Source organism: Aotus nancymaae, unplaced genomic scaffold (genome assembly GCF_030222135.1).
Source record: "Aotus nancymaae isolate 86718 unplaced genomic scaffold, 86718_ANA_hifiasm-v0.15.2.pri h1tg000057l, whole genome shotgun sequence".
Lineage (NCBI taxonomy): Eukaryota > Metazoa > Chordata > Mammalia > Primates > Aotidae > Aotus > Aotus nancymaae.
Window position 1 is genome coordinate 36,203,385 of NW_026988471.1, and position 16,588 is coordinate 36,219,972.

Here is a 16,588-nt window from a genome sequence, read left to right on the forward strand (position 1 = left end):
AAGAGCTACCTTTGCAGTTCTCCTTGAAGAGCTTAGAGATAGAGACCTGTAGGATGCTGGTTTACTTGATTTTTCAAACATGCCTTTGTAGCCTCCTGGAAATATTAAAAGTGTACTTTACTACTACCGAACTGAATCTCTATCTCCTGACTTGTAGACATGTCCATAATATATTGTTAAATGAGAAAAGCAAGGGCAGAGTAATATATAAAGTAGGATTCTTTTCCTATAAAAACATATACTCCTCTGCCAAAGATATGTGTTTGCATGCTACTGTAGGTTTGCATAAGCAAGGAGAAGATATGTCAAAGGATCTGCATCAAAGTATTAACATTGGTTAATATTAACAATTGGTTGAAATTGATTAGTTAGGGGAAGTTTAGGGAAGAGGCAGAGGATTAGCTTCTCCTTTAAACAGGAAAAATGCTATTAATTACAATAACAATACAAAGCAATTATTAATTACAACAATATTGCTATTAATACAATAAGTGTGTATTGCAATTTTAATTTGAAAGGCATTACTTAAGTTTTAAAATCACAGTTAACAAATGAAAGCTGTTCATTTAGATCTAAATTTTTGGTTTTTGTTTTGATCAGCACATCATGCAGCGAATTCAGAGGCTTCAGGCTGACTGGGTCTTGGAAATAGACACCTTCTTGAGTCAGACACCATATGGGTACCGGTCTTTCTCAAATATCATCAGCACCCTCAATCCCACTGCTAAACGACACTTGGTCCTTGCCTGCCACTATGACTCCAAGTATTTTTCCCATTGGTACAACACAGTGTTTGTGGGAGCCACTGATTCAGCGGTGCCGTGTGCAATGATGTTGGAACTTGCTCGTGCCTTGGACAAGCAACTCCTTTCCTTAAAGGTATCTATTTTCCGCTTGTTGATTCCTAGGATCAAATATATTAGCAGTAACTCAGAGTGAATTCTAGAATCCTTGGAGGAATGAGAAGGCCATTTAGAAATGGAGACTTTTGGTATATTTTTATTATGAATATGAATTGAAAGATTACATGATTTGACATATCAACCATGGGCAATAAACCTAAGATACGTGGCAATGCATTCATTAATTGGCACCTGATTTCCCAGCCGTGAACGCACATTAAATTAAATGCAACATTTCTTTGTGCAAAATGAAGGAGGAAGTTTATTTCAGGTATGAGAAGTGTTCTTGTTTCTGTGGCCATGAGACATCACAACCTTCTGATCTGAGAGATGGTGGCTCTTGGGTTGGAGGAGGGAGTTTCGGCAAAGTGGTTCTGAAGTGGAGAGTGGGTAATTCAGGCCTATCAAGATGAAACGCAGGAAGCAGAAATGCATTATTGTTATTATCCGTGAATCTCAGCTCCATTTTATGTAGCATAGCAGAGCTTTTGTTATGCTCTCAGCTCAAAATACTTCTGGGACTCTCAGATGTTATTTTAGTCTTGGTGTTCTTAAGGGTCTATTGGAAAAAAGTGCTAAGCTAGATGAAGACATTTTGTTCTGATATCACTCATAACCAAGTCAACACAACAAAGCAAAAACAAAAAACTTTGTTCACAGGTAACAAATACTTTGTTCCCTCCTCAGACAGAGCTTTATGAGGGTCCAGCTTTTGATACAATGCGGGTAATGAAGTAGAAGGTTTATCTTGTAATGGAAGTAATAGATATTTGGTTCTATTTTTGCTGTATATGCAGAACTTGAAGAAAGCAAGAATTGTTTATACCCTCTCAGTCTCCTTTTCACTTTTTTTTTTGGTTTGTTTTGTTTTTTGAACCTTCTACAATGCCTTTGTCCCATGCTTTGCCCTGCTTTTAACTAGTTTCCTTCCCCACGCAATTGGATGAGTGAGTTCAGAAGCTGATGAAAAAGTCTAATTTTTCATGTTTGCTCTTCTAGTATAAGGACACAAAATGAAGTATGACTTGAAGACATTGTTCTGTGTAATGGATATATTTTCTCTGAGTGAACTCCTTTGCTTTTTCCCAGATAGCTCATACCTGCTTTTGGTGAACAGAAATATTAATAGAAAGCTCTGAATGAGTTATTGGATTGGTGTCATGATTAAAAAAATTTGAATCAACATACACATTCTCATAGTAATCCTTTCTTTTAGAGATAAATGGTGAGGTGGGAATTTTTTTAAGAGGCTATTTTGAATGCAGAGTTTGAGAGTATCAAACTTATTCTTCCAGTTATACGTTGTAACTAAATTTGTATTGAGGAGTTAAGTTCTTCAGCTGTCATGAATTGGGTAGATGGTGGTAGAAAGTGACCTGAAAGAGCACTGGATAAGTAGACTGGATTATTCCCAACTCCTCCTAGCCCCTCTTCTCTCCAGTAATAGGACAGTAATTACACATCCACATCCTCTGACTGGTAACTTTGCTATGCTCTCTCACTGCAGTTGGTTGTACTTCCTCATCCCCTCACTCTGGACTTGGTTATTTGACTTGCCTTGGTCAATGGAATGTTAGTAGAGGTGACACAAGCAGAGGCTAGAAATATGCTTGTGCCTTTGGGCTTGCTCTCCCGTGTCTTTGCCATAACCATGAGAATGGCATGCCCTGGCTAGCCTGCCAGTCCCAGCAGAAGGATGAGACACCTGGAGCAGAACCAACCTTGCTGACTGCAGAATGAAGCAGAGCTGCCCCAGCCAACCCCAGTCTAGATCAGCTGCTCCCTCACTGACCAACAGAGGTTATGTATCTCAGGAAGATATATAATGGTATTGTAAGCCACTGTGTTTGGGGTGGCTTATTCCATTCTGTTGTTGTGGCATTAGCTAACTGGTAACAGCCTTGAATGGGGAAAGACTGCAGGTAATCCACTATGTTAACACTGGTAATTAGGGATTACCATGAAGACCTTCATACATCAGGCCAGTCAGATTCTCCTAGCTCCAAGGTACTAGGCTGAGTTACTAGAAATGAAGGCCATGGCTATTGTTCTGTCAATCCTGAAATGAAGCAAAAAAAGCAGGTTGCCTTGTGGGACTCAGGATAAATGTCCACAACAGTTTATTGCTGGATAAATGAATGGATATCAGGAGAACAGAATGAGACTATATTATTGTACTGATCGTTGGAGTGACCCAGCTGTTGAAGATTCACTGAGGTACTTGAACTGTGAAGCTTCAAGAGATAAAAACTACTGACTTTTGCCTCTGCCCTGGGCATGAGCAGAATGCCTCTTTTCCCAACCCGACCCATTCTGGCCTCTTGTTCTGTGATTATGTTGTCTGATTTGGAACTAGAACTTTCAAGGCCCTTTAAACAACTGAAGGCTTAGAATGTCTCTACTGAAAGTAAGCATCTTACAATTTTTGCCAATGAGAAAATCTGTTTAATTATTTAATGCTTATTAAACTCTGAGTGCCTTTATATTGTACAAACATGTCCTTTGCTTAATGCTCTCCAGGAATTATGGAGGATACAAAACAAAATAAACTGTCCTTTCCTCATGGCATAATTAAGGAACAATATGAAATGATTAGCATAAAAAATTAACTTAGTTTTCAGATGATGAAGACAATTTTTTTCTCCTTTGAAATCACTGTTAAAACAATCAAGGCAACTCTTTTTTTTTTTTTTTTTTTTTTGATTCTCACTTTGTCACCCAGGCTGGAGTGCGGTGGCATGATCTCGGCTCACTGCAACCTCCGCCTCCCAGGTTCAAGCGATTCTCCTGCCTCAGCCTCCTGAGTAGCTGGGATTACAGGTGCACGCCAACATGCCCAGCTAATTTTTGTATTTTTAGTAGAGACGGGGTTTCACCATGTTGATCAGGCTGGTCTCGAATTTGTGATTGCCCGCCTTGGCCTCCCAGAGTGCTGGGATTACAGGTGTGAGTCACTGCACCCTGTGGAAACTCCATTTTTTTGAAGAAACTAGAGAACATCTGTGAATGGGAACCACAGTATGAAGACAGAAGTTGGATGGAGAAATGGCAGATGCCATATCAGAGTGGAGAAAAGTCACACTGTCCTGGAGAAGGAAGGAAATGGAAGAAGTCAGTGGTTTCCCTGACAGAATCCTAAAAAGGCTCAGAGATTTGAGATGTGACAAGCTGAGGAAGGCAGAGATGAGAAAGGGGCTGGAGTGGAGAGCGTTTGTAAGTCTGTCTAAGGAGTACGTGGATGTAGAGATTCCCACCCCACACCAGGCAGGCAGGTGAGTGCTCCTTGCGTCTTTGCCAGAGATGAGAAAATATTTTTCTAGAGAAGTTGAACCATGGAGGTTATGGAATTGAGAATAGCAAGTATAGAGGAGGGTGGCAGTGAGGTACCCCATGGAAACTGGGGAGACTAGGTGAAAGCCTACACATCGAACAGTGAGATCTACAGTTTCTCTCCCATCTTCAGCACCAGAAAGCCAATGGCCAGCTTATACCCATCAGATAGGAAACTGGAGGATTCTTCTCTATAGAATGTGAACCACCTCACCAAAAAATTCCAGAGGGTGACATTCAGTAATCCTCAGTGAAAACACTGACTAGGCACCAGATTGCCCTTCAGTGAAGCCAACCAATTTGTGTCTCCAACCAGCATTTCAATATCTTATTCTTTAACATGAATGAACACAAAGGATGCCCAGACATTTGCAGACAGACTCCAGCATGAAAAAAAGGGCCTGGAGCAGTGGCTTATGCCTGTAATCCTAGCACTTTGGGAGGCTGAGGTGGGAGGATTGCTTGAGGCTAGGAGTTTGAGACCAGCCTGGGTAACATAGTGAGGCTTCATCTCTACCAAAAAAAAAAAAAAAAAAAAAAGTTAGCTGGTTATGGTGGCACATACCTGTAGTCCTAGCTACTTAGGAGGCTGAGGCAGGAGGACAGCTTGAGCCCAGTAGTTCAAGGCTGCAGTGTACTATAATTGAACCACTGGACTCCAGTCTGGGCAACAGAGTGAGACCCTGTCTAAATAAATAAAAATTCTTAAAAATGTAAGAAAAGAAAAGAAAGAAAGCAAAACAAATAATACAAATTTAAAAATGAAGTTGGAGGAAATAGAGCAGAAAATGACTTAAAGGACACTATTCTACTATTACAGAAATAAGAGGAGACTTTATATCTATGAAATAAAACCAGAATGCTGCAATAACAGAACAATCAGTCAATAAGAAAAGGCTTTTGGAAATTAAAATTTCTATTTTCAAAATTAAAAAAGAATCAATAAAATAGTTGGATCCTAAAGTAGAATAAATATTTTTTTTTTTTTAGAAAGAAGAATGACAAAAAAGGAGATGATTATGACCTCTGGAGAATAACTGTAACAATTCCAGTAGTTCATATAAAAAGTATTGTGAATGAGAATAGCATTGGTCTTCTCAGTGGAAAGTTTGGGAGCTAGAAAACAATAACATTATGCCTTAAATATTTTAAATAAAAATAATTTGCAACCCAGAATCTTCAGACTCAGACAAATTAAATAGGAAAATAGAATGAAGACATTTTCAGAGATAAATCTCAACAATTTTCGCTCCCATGTACTGTATTTTTTTCCTTCAGAAGTTGCTTAAAGCTGTGCTCTAGTAAAATCAAGAAAGAAATCAAGGAAGAGGGAGTCCTGGAGGTCAGCTCACTGGGGATCCCATGTAGTAGAGGCAGAAGTCTGCAGGGTGATGGTGAGGGGAGCCCCAAGATAACAGATGGGCAGAAGACCTAGTGGTCAGTCCAGACTGGAACAGGCAGGAGAGGGCTCCTGAAGGGCCCATTCTTAAAAAACAAAACCAGACAGACACAGGAGAAACAAAGGTGTGATAGTGTCGGGAACGCTTGACCACATAATGATGAAGACATATTAGGTTCAGAGAAAACAAAGCAAATGAAAGAGAGGCCTGTGGTGAGGAATGGTGGAAAACAAGTTTGCAGAGGCAGGATGAACTCAATGGGGACGTATGTGTGTATATGGAAAAAAGACAGAAAGAGAGAGATCCCCACTGATTTTTGGTTTGAGTAACCACAAGGGTGGTGTTGCCATCCATTTGGTTGAAGAGACTGTTGGTAATACAGATTTCAGGGGGAACCTCAGGAGTTGAGTTTTGACATGCTGTTTAAGGTATCTATTAATGTCTGTGTGGAGATCTTCATTTGGCAACTGAATATGTGGTCTGGAGATTGGGAGTGAAGTTAGGGCTGGAGATACTGGAATTGATATGTACATGTATGTGTGTGTTGTGTTGTATGTGTGTTTGTGTGTGTTGTGTTTGTGTGTGTATGTGTGTGTTGTGTTTGTATGTTGTGTTTTGTGTATGTGTGTGTTGTGTTGTGTGTATTATAATAATATAATATTATACTATATATAATATATACACTGAGATTAGCCTGGGCAACATACTAAAGCTCCATCTCTACAATATTATTATTATTTTAAATAATTATATTAAAAATTCTGTATTATATGACACACACACAACACCATACACACATACACACACAAGACAGTACACACACAACCACACATATATGATTTAAAGGCTCAAGAATAGATATCAAGAGAGTGAGTGTGGACAGAGATGAGAAGAGAACCACGGAGCAAGCCCCCAGGGCTCTCTAGCATTAAGACAGAAGGGAGATGAAGGGAACCATTGTGCTAACTATGGTAGGAGGAATACAGTATTTTAGGAACCAAATGAAGAGAGTGTAGCTAGGAGGGAGTGGTTAACTATGTTGAATGCTGACAGTAAGTAAAGAGAGATGAAGACCTAGCGTTGAGCACTGGATGTAGCAATGTAGAGTCACTGGTGTTCTCAACAAGAGCAGTTTCAGTACACGATAGAGGTAAAACCCAACCGGGCTAAGTTTAAGAAGTGGAATTAGAGACAGTGTGAATAGACAACCCCTTCAAGGGTTTTGCTATAAATGGGATTAAAACATTGGGCAGTCGATGGTGGAGATAGTGAGTGAGGTCAAACATTTTAAGATGAGAAAAGCAGCAGCATGTTTGTTGGCTGATGGGAATTATCCAGCAGAGATAAAAAAGTTGATGATGAAGGAGAGTAATGGTATTTGCTAGAACAATGTCCTTGAGCAGATGAGAGGGGATAAGATTTTGTGCACAAGCAGAGACTGGCATCTAATATGAGCATGACAGAAAGAAATGAAGGTCATTGGTTGGGAATGAAGCTGGGTGAGGTGGCAGGGAGAGGAGGAATGTGAAATACTAGAAGAGTGCTAGAGTGACTGAACTAAGAAAATACAGTATGACTTGCCAGTCAACATGAAAGGCCAACATGAGGTTTGTGGTCATGAACTTTAAGCAAGGCCAGACAGTGTGGTTATATATTTTTTCTCTGGCGTGGTTTAGCTGCATGAGTACTGGCACAAAGTAGGTAGAGAGTGGGACTTAATGTTATGTTTTTGCCATGAAGATTTGACCAAGGCAGAGAGGGGCAATGGAGTTAAGGAGTGATTGGAATGATTGACTGGAATTTAAGCAAATATAGAGTCAAGTGAGGACATTACGAAGGTGAAGGACTGTGAAAAGGTGAAACATTCTAATAGATTAGAGGTTCTAGTGGGATTGAAGGATTTTGGAGTTTAGAGTACCAGGACTAATCTGAAAGACAGGGGTTATTGTCAGACAGAGTAAAGTGTAAAGTCATTCAGAATCCTACTCACTCTTTTTAGTTCTGTTCAAATACTATCTTTTTCATAAAGCCTTCCTTGACACCCCCAGCGTTTTGCCTCTCATTCTATCCAATTTCCAGAGGACTTTTATGTTACATTTGTGGCTATTGGCACATTTTGCCATGCTCACGTGTTTTATCTCTCCCCAACCCAACTAAAGTATAGGCTATTTCAAGGGAAGGGCTATAGTTATTATTCTTTGCGTCTCTGTAGCATTCCTGGGGCAGACTCTTGAAGCTAGACTCAGTACAAAATTGAAGACTTAAATAAGGTGAGAAGCAAGAAAGATTTACAGTTGTTTCAGGTTGGATTCCCTAGGAAGCACCCTCTGATATGGAGTTTAACATTCAGGTCACTTATTAGGGAGTGGCCTTGGGTATCAAGGAGGGGAAAGAAATGGTATTGGACAGAGGGAGAAGTTGAGCTGTAATGCAGGTTCAACAACAGCTTCAGCCAATCCCTGGGGAGCTCTGGAGATACAATGGCTCCTTAGAGAGCCCCCAGTACCGCAGCACTGGATGTAGGACACTCCCAGGAGGTGCAGCTGAGGCAATTCCTAAAGTGACTGACAGCTCTCCCAGCAGCTGAGGCAACACACCCTCCTGTAGGGGAAGTGGGTGGTGTGTCACACGGTTCATCACAGCACTTTCATTGTTTCAAAATTCTATGAGGAGTAAGAAAAAATATAAAAGACTTCCATTTTCAGAGGGGGTGGAAGAACGTGGTTTATATGGGTGAAGACTGTGGGAGGTGTGCTGACATTTGAAGAGGAAGTGGTGTGGAATAAATTTTGGCATAGTTTCACTTGCTTTGGTATCTTCCTTTCTTCGTGGCACATCTATCTTTTTGCCTAATTAATTGAAAATCATGCTGTTTTTTCCCATCATCACAGTATTTTTTTGCTCTCTTTTTATTGTTGTTTTTACCAGAATGTTTCAGACTCCAAGCCAGATCTGTCACTTCAGCTGATTTTCTTTGATGGGGAAGAGGCTTTTCTTCACTGGTCTCCTCAAGATTCTCTCTATGGATCTCGACACTTAGCTGCAAAGATGGCATCAACCCCACACCCACCTGGAGCGAGAGGCACCAGCCAACTGCATGGCATGGTTAGTCTGGGCAATTTCCATGGCGTTGTAGCTGTAGGCTCTGCCTCTAAGAAAAAGGTTGCAAAAGCCAAGTTAAGACCTAAAAATGCCACAGCATCCTTGGAGCAGACTGTTTATGATAGAACATTCCTTGGCAGGCATTGGGTTTTTGAGGAATCCCAGAGCTAAAAAGAATGATTCTGAGCCGGCACTGTGGCTCATACCTGTAATCCCAGCACTTTGGAATGTCAAGGAGGGAGGATCACTTGAGCTCAGGAGTTCGAGACCAGACTGGGCAACATAAGGGGACTTTGTCTCTACAACAAATAAAATAATTAGCTGGGTGTGGTTGTGTATGCCTGTAATCTTAGCTACTCAGGAGGCTAAGGCAGGAGGATTGTTTGAGCCCAGGAGTTCGAGGCTGCAGTGAGTTATGATTGCTCCATTGTACTCCAGCCTAGGTAACAGAGGGAAACCCTGTCAAAAAAACAAAACAAAACAAAACAAACAAAAATTCCTGGTTAGAAACCATGTTTGACTGAGCTTAATTAAAATGATAAAATGATGTAATGGATTACAGGAACATCAGATTCAGTTGGGCCCAGTGGGAGCACATTCCCTCAGTACTGTATGGAGGTGGAGAGGGCAACCCCTTTCTTTGAGGGCTTTATAAGTCTGAAGAACATGGGGCTTTGGGAAATGGAATAAGAGAGGGGTAGGGGTGAAGAATTTCCTTGGTGGCTTCAAAGCTATACCATGCCTCCAGTGTGACTAGACAGTTTGATGTGTTGGTTTTGATGTGGCATTTTTGACATGGGGGTGGGGATATTTTGATGCTGCCTTAAAACCCTGCTATTATTACTAAGTAACGGATGCAACACACAGCCTCATTTTCATTCCCATTTCCTGGGCCCACACTCCATCCCTGATCCTTCCCCCGACCCCTGAATCCTCTCCTGACTCCGGCTCTCTTCCCATATTTGATCTTTATTCTGTCCCCACATCTTCACTAACCCCAGCTTGGAACCTCATGCTACCTTTGAGACTTCACTCTTCCCAGTGCCTCCATCCATTCCTGACCCTCACTCCATCTATGAACTGATAGCTTATTCCCAGTACCCATACTCATTCCTGTCTTTTGTCCTATCACTGACCTTCACCCTATGAAAGTCCAAATGGTCAAATTCTGTGTGTTCTATAACCCTAATATACCTCATGTTGGCATTTGCTTCCTCCTGTTGTTCATTGGAAGCTCCTAATGGGCCAGGGGAATGTGGTCAGCATCTCATTTATTCACTTGTCCCCAAGTGGCCAAAAAACATTCAGACAAAGAGGAGAGGCCTGGTTGATCAGTAGTAGAACAAAGTTACTTATTTATGTAACAAGCCAAAGAAGCCTATTTTTCTTACAATGAATATATTGAATTTTTGTTTATGAATTTATTCATGCTATGTCCTTAGGATCACAGACTCTGAAAATATTTGTCTACTATGTGTTAGAATGTATGCTAAATATTTACCCACACATTATTTCACTTAGATAAATCAGGAGGAGACCTTAATCTAGTGAGTAGTCTTTGGAGATTCCTCATGATGAGATGATGGAGAGCTATAACCAGAAGAAAACCTTAGAGATCAGCTAGTTTGAGCTTCTTATTTGATACACAAGGAAATGGAGATCCAGAGACACGATGTTATATAGCTCCTGTACAAGGAACTTTTCTTAGATACTGCTTGATTAATAAATAGTTATATCCAAGTGCCTTCCTTTGGGAGTTGTATCATTACAGATTAAGGATAAAATGGCTAAACAGAGTGGAATAGAAGATCAGACGGGCTTGGACTCCTTTCTGAAAATAAAGTAAATGTATGCTTTTAAAGTCCACAAAATATTTATCCAAATGTCTTCTTCTTTTTTTAAATTTTTTATCATTATACTTTAAGTTCTTTCTAATTTATCCTTAATGATATCCTTTTGGAGTCACATATACGAAGAATCAATTTTTGCTATTTGTCCACATTGCATCAGCAAGATTTAAAGAGTTCTCCAAAATAATTAGCATAAAATGTTAGTAAATCTTTTCATATAGCTCTCCATATTATTCTCAATTACTAAAATGCAGTTAATTTTGACTGATTGTATTTCCTTATTGATGAACATAAAACACATTTTGATGATGGTGATTAAACAATACTTTTTCTCCCTTAGGATTTATTGGTCTTATTGGATTTGATTGGCGCTCCAAACCCAACATTTCCCAATTTTTTTCTAAACTCAGCCAGATGGTTTGAAAGACTTCAAGCAATTGGTAAGCACCACTGTTATTAATAAAGAAAACATAGTTTCTTCCTACTGACAAATATTACATTTTAAAATTCAAAATTTATAATTTGGCTGGGTGCGGTGACTCATCCCTATAATTTTAAACACTTTGGGAGGCCAAAAGGGCAGATCAGCTAGGTTCAGGAGTTTGAGACCAGCCTGGCCAACATGGTGAAAAACTATCTCTACTGAAAATACAAAAATTAGGTGGGTGTGGTGGCAGGGGCCCTCAATCCCAGCTACTTGGTAGGCTGAGACGTGAGAATCACTTGAACCCAGGAAGCGGAGGTTGCAGTGAGCCAAGACTGCGCTACTGTACTCCAGTCTTGGCGGCAGAGTGAGGCTCCATCTCAAAAAATTGCTTGATTGATTAGTTTATTATTCTTTTCATCTTTGTAGTGAGCCCAGCTTATTTTCCTGCATGAAACTGTATTTTGACTTGGAAACTAAAATACTATATTTTATGTTTGCACATCCTTAAAAATGGTTTGAGAATATTTTCCCAGAGTCCTGTTTGAAGCATGTAGAATGTATTTCTAGAGGAAACTTTACTCAACAAAGCATGTTGGCTAATGATGAAGATGAAGTCTTTACAATGATACCAAAAGATATTCTTCAGTTTTCTTTCTTTTCCATCTCTGTCTTTGCCATCTTCTATTTTCTACCTTATCCAGATATTATTTTCCTTTAAATCTAGTACAATCTCTGCCAATTTTCCAAAGAAGTAAGAGATCAGGATGAAGAGAAAGCCAGATCCTTCAAGATTTAGAGTCAAATAAATGGGAGTAGACTAGCTCAGACCAGACCAGACCAGGCCAGGCCAGGAAACGTATGTATCTATGGCTGAGGAGAGGGGCTTGGGGCTTGGAGTAAGAGAAGGAGAATAACTTCTTACCTGTGTGCTTCCACCCTACCCAAAGCAAAACAAAACAAAACAAAACAAACCCTTCAGACATCAAGGAAAGATGAAAATGAGATTGATCTTTATTGTAGAATCCAGGCCAGGGGGCTGTGTTGAAGGCAAGAACTTCATGCTAGAAATTCCTTATTCGCCACATCAACTTCTTGGAGCAAGATAGACTTGCATTACTTCTAAGCAGTGGGAAAAACACTGCCATCGTAACTCACACTTTTGCCATTGGTAAATAATTTGTCTAGATTCTTATAGAAACTTGTATCTGAACTTCAGATACTCATCGTTGGCAAATTTCATTTCCTAGTTTGAAGGAATTACTATGATGGTATTATTAATATAAACTTCTTGGGCTTCTTCCTTGCAGCATGTTTTCCTTACTTTGATGGTCGCCTCTAAAAACTGAGTTTGGCTTTCTTTCAAGGATTTTGTGTACTTTTATTATTTCCTGTACCAGAATGAAGTTATGCCAATGACTTGCACCTTCCTGCAATTTTAACCCATTGTGCTGCCCCTCCTACTGGTATTTACATTTCAAACCATATCTCTAGTTGTATAGGAAAAAGTGTCTCACGGTAAAGGAATTATAAGTACCAATAAACAGACAGGAATATTGTTTTTGGTGGTGGTTAGGGCTTTCTTAATGCTCCTAGAATCATATTCCATATGGTTGCTTACTAGTTGGTTTAGTTTTACCCTTTAAATTTAGCAATTAAAAAAAGCTATCCTAGGAAATTTCATTTGGTTTTCTTGTAATATTCATGTGATCTCTTGTCATCTGCAACCTCCGCTTCCTGGGTTCAAGTGATTCTCATGCCTCAGCCTACTGAATAGCTGAGATTACAGGCATCCACCACCACACCCAGCTGATTTTTGTATTTTTAGTAGAGGCGGGATTCACCAAGTTGGCCAGGCTGGTCTCGAATTCCAGACCCTAGATGATCTGTCATTCATCACTTAGTATCTAAATTTAGATACTAATGATCTGAATCAATGACAGATCATTCATCATTTAGTATCTAAATTTAGATATTAATGATATGAACCAATCTAAAACTATTTTAAATGACCTGAATCATGACTTATGCAGGCCAGTGGTTCTCAAAGTTTAAAGTGCATCAAAATCACCTGGAGGACTTCTTACCACACAGATTGCTAAACTCCAGCCTCAGAATTTCTGTAAGCCTGAGTAGGAGCAGATAATTTGCATTTCTAACAAGTTCCTAGATGTTGCTGATGTTGCTGATCAGGTATCACAACTTTGAGAACCACTGATGTAGGTCACACTAGGTATCCCTTTCCATAGAATGGTCACTTGATATACTTCATCTCTATTCTGTTTGAGTATTCCCCTTTTAAGCTCTGTATCTCTAAGGCATTCGTTATGCAGCATCTTGGACCTATAAGCATCTACACTTGCACCTGTGTTCCCCCGTTTCAGCCACCTGTCTTCTGTTTTTTTCATTCTCTATCTCTCCATTGTTCTGTTGAGTTTCTACCTCTAAGGAGGTTCTCATCTGTCAGTTTAGAGCCATGTGTGACTCTTCTTTCCTCCTGCTCCAAAATGTATATACTCGTGTTCAACCAGATGTTTATTGTCATGGGTGTGGCCATGCTTGCTGTTGCATAATCTTTTAAAAATTATGGACACATGGTAAGATTTCAAACTTATTAAGGATACAGTATGAGTCTCAATCAGATAAAAATAGAAGTTCATCTAATTGTCATCTACAGAACATGAACTTCATGAATTGGGTTTGCTCAAGGATCACTCTTTGGAGAGGCAGTATTTCCAGAATTACAGTTATGGAGGTGTGATTCAGGATGATCATATTCCATTTTTAAGAAGAGGTAATGTTTGTGTGTGTGTGTGTGTGTGTGTGTGGTGTGTGTGTACATGTGCGTGTGTGTGCATGCACATATTTTAACCTATTGTATTTATTGTATTTTATGTTCATTTTGAAAGTCCAAGACTATATATCACTTATCCACTCACAAGAGGAGATCAAGATCAATATTTTCAATCTTTGCTCATCCCCAAACCTTATTTAACTTTCTGGTGTCATTAGACAGCTCACTTGCATAGCGAAACTTAACAGGTCTTTAATTGCTGCAGATATTTGAGAAGTAAATTAAATATGAATAATAATTGATATGTTTTGATTCATTAAGAACATCATTCTTTAAAGATCGACTATGCTAAGTTTAAATACTAATGATCTGAACCAATCTAAAACTATTTTGAATGACCTGAATCAGAAAATAAAAATTAATTTGAATGAATACCTATCTTTAAAAAAGAGATATACATATTGTGCTATAAATAAGCTTTCACCAATATGTGTCTTTTGATTATGTGCTGGTAAGCTAGAAGTCAGATGCTTAAACCAAAATGAATGATAGGGAAGAAGTCCTTCATTTGATCTTTATTGACACCAGGTATGATTCAGACACAACATTTAATGCTTTAAGGTTCAACGCTGCTTATCAGTATGATATTTAGATGTTACATTGAAAATCTAAAACTTGTTGTGTGTGAGATGTGTACGTGGGACATGGGGAAAGGGCAGAGTTGAGGATGATTTCCAGAAGTCTGACCTGAGCACCTGGATAAACGCAGACCATTTACTGACAAAGGCAAGACTAGAAGAGTAGCACTTACCTTAATGAGCCTTATCACTTCCTAAAATTATGTTTTATATTTGTTTATTCGATTCTTTTTCTACTGGATTATAAACTGTATATGGGCAGGGCTTTGCGCTTTCACTAATGAAACGTCAACTTCTAGAACAGGAACTGGTATATAGTAGGGGCTTTTAAATTATTTACTGAATTATTTAATATTTGTTTAATGAGTGAGTGATTTTGGAGTACAACGGTGGGATATGAGAAAGTACACAGATGATGAATTATCAACTGTCTTTATATGGTACAGATCTCCCTCTGCTTGAAGAATGACACTTTCTAGTTTACTCACTGGAGTAATGCACATAGTTACAAGTTGGTTCTTTCTTACTAAGGTGTTCCAATTCTGCATCTGATACCATCTCCTTTCCCTGAAGTCTGGCACACCATGGATGACAATGAAGAAAATCTGGATGAATCAACCATTGACAATCTAAACAAAATCCTACAAGTCTTTGTGCTGGAGTATCTTCATTTGTAATCCTGACTTAGTTTATGGAAATTGCTTCTAGAATTTAATTCAAAAGTCAAGGCATTATTTAAAATAACCTGATTTCAAACAAATGCTGTGTGGAAACTTCTATCCTATAGATTGTCCTATTCTTAGGTGTTTTTGGGTTATCAGATGAATTATAGAATACTTATATTGTGATATTGCATCCTAAATTGCTCATTAAGTTTTATTTACAGGTTGAAAAAGAGGGAACATGTAAGGAAAATGGAAAATAAATATCTTTCAAAAATTCTTTTAGATAAACACTATGAAGCAAAATCAGGTTCATTTATTCAATATCATTGTCTTCTAAACAACTTAAATGGTGGTTGCAAAATATAGCCTTCATTTTATGATTTTTCATGTGTGGGAATCAATTACATGTAATACAAAACAAAGATGTAGTTTGAAGGCTCTCATTTCTTTGAGAAATCTTTGTAGGGTTAATCTTATGGAAATTAAAATCAGAATTAAATGCTATGTTGTGATGTCTTTTTATATATAAAAGAATAATAATATAATTTAACACATAGTCCAATTTTTATAGGGTTTTGAAAATTTAACATTCTCATTATAAAAATAGTAGTGAAGAACAAAAATTTTGGAAAATGGAGAAAAGAAAACTATAATCCCATTATATTAATAGAATCACCATTAGTTCGCTCTTTAGTTTTATATTCCCGCCCTTTTTTGTTTTTTTGAGACAGGGTCTCTCTCACTCTGTTGCCTAGGCTGAAGTACAGTGGCATCATCATGACTCACTGCAGCCTTGACCTCCTGGGCTCAAGTGATCCTCCCACCTCTGCCCCATGAGTAGTTGGGACTACAGGCTTGTATCACCTACCTATTTTTTTTTTTTTTTTTTTTTGCCCAGCTAATTTTTTTTTTTTTTTGGTATTTTTGTATGGATTTGTTTTCTCCATGTTGCCTAAGCTGATCTTGAACTCCTGGGCTCAAGCAATCTTCCTGCCTCGGCCTCCCAAAATGCTGGGATTACAGGCATGAGCCATTACACCTAGCCTTCTCACATTTCTTAACTGCAGATTTTTCTTATAAAGGTATAATCAAACTGTATTACAGTTTTTTGGCCTGTTGTTTCCTGTTAAACGATGTAATTACTAGACATATATTTGCTGTTTTAGTTTTGGATTGAGGTGAGGACAGAACTCTAGAGTCAATATTAAGGTAACACGGTAGTATTGCAGTAGTTGTGACAATTTTTGAGTAGGTAGATTATATGGTATTCAAGTTTGGTTAATTACTTAGAGCATTGTTTTTTGAAGATATGTAGGCATTCATAAGTTGTCTTTAGCTACAGGAAACAATTATCTAGAAATACTAACTTGATCAATTAAATAATGAGGAAATCGATCCTGGCATACAGATGAAGTTAGTTGGGGCCACTGTCTTCTGTGTGTTCCTTGTTCAGACAAGATATTTAGTAAATACTCAGTGAATT

At 38.7% G+C, this 16,588-nt stretch overlaps 1 protein-coding gene across 1 annotated transcript in view; it reads left to right on the forward strand.

Moving 5' to 3' along the window:
• QPCT (glutaminyl-peptide cyclotransferase) overlaps positions 1–15,609 on the forward strand; it is a 28,588-nt gene extending 12,979 nt beyond the window's left edge. The window contains exons 3-7 of the mRNA XM_012475547.3: positions 601–879; positions 8,561–8,737; positions 10,925–11,024; positions 13,686–13,802; positions 14,972–15,609. Coding sequence (XP_012330970.2) covers positions 601–879; positions 8,561–8,737; positions 10,925–11,024; positions 13,686–13,802; positions 14,972–15,117 — 819 coding nt within the window. The 3' untranslated portion in view covers positions 15,118–15,609. The remainder of the gene's footprint in view (positions 1–600; positions 880–8,560; positions 8,738–10,924; positions 11,025–13,685; positions 13,803–14,971) is intronic.
• The last annotated feature ends 979 nt before the right edge of the window (positions 15,610–16,588 follow it).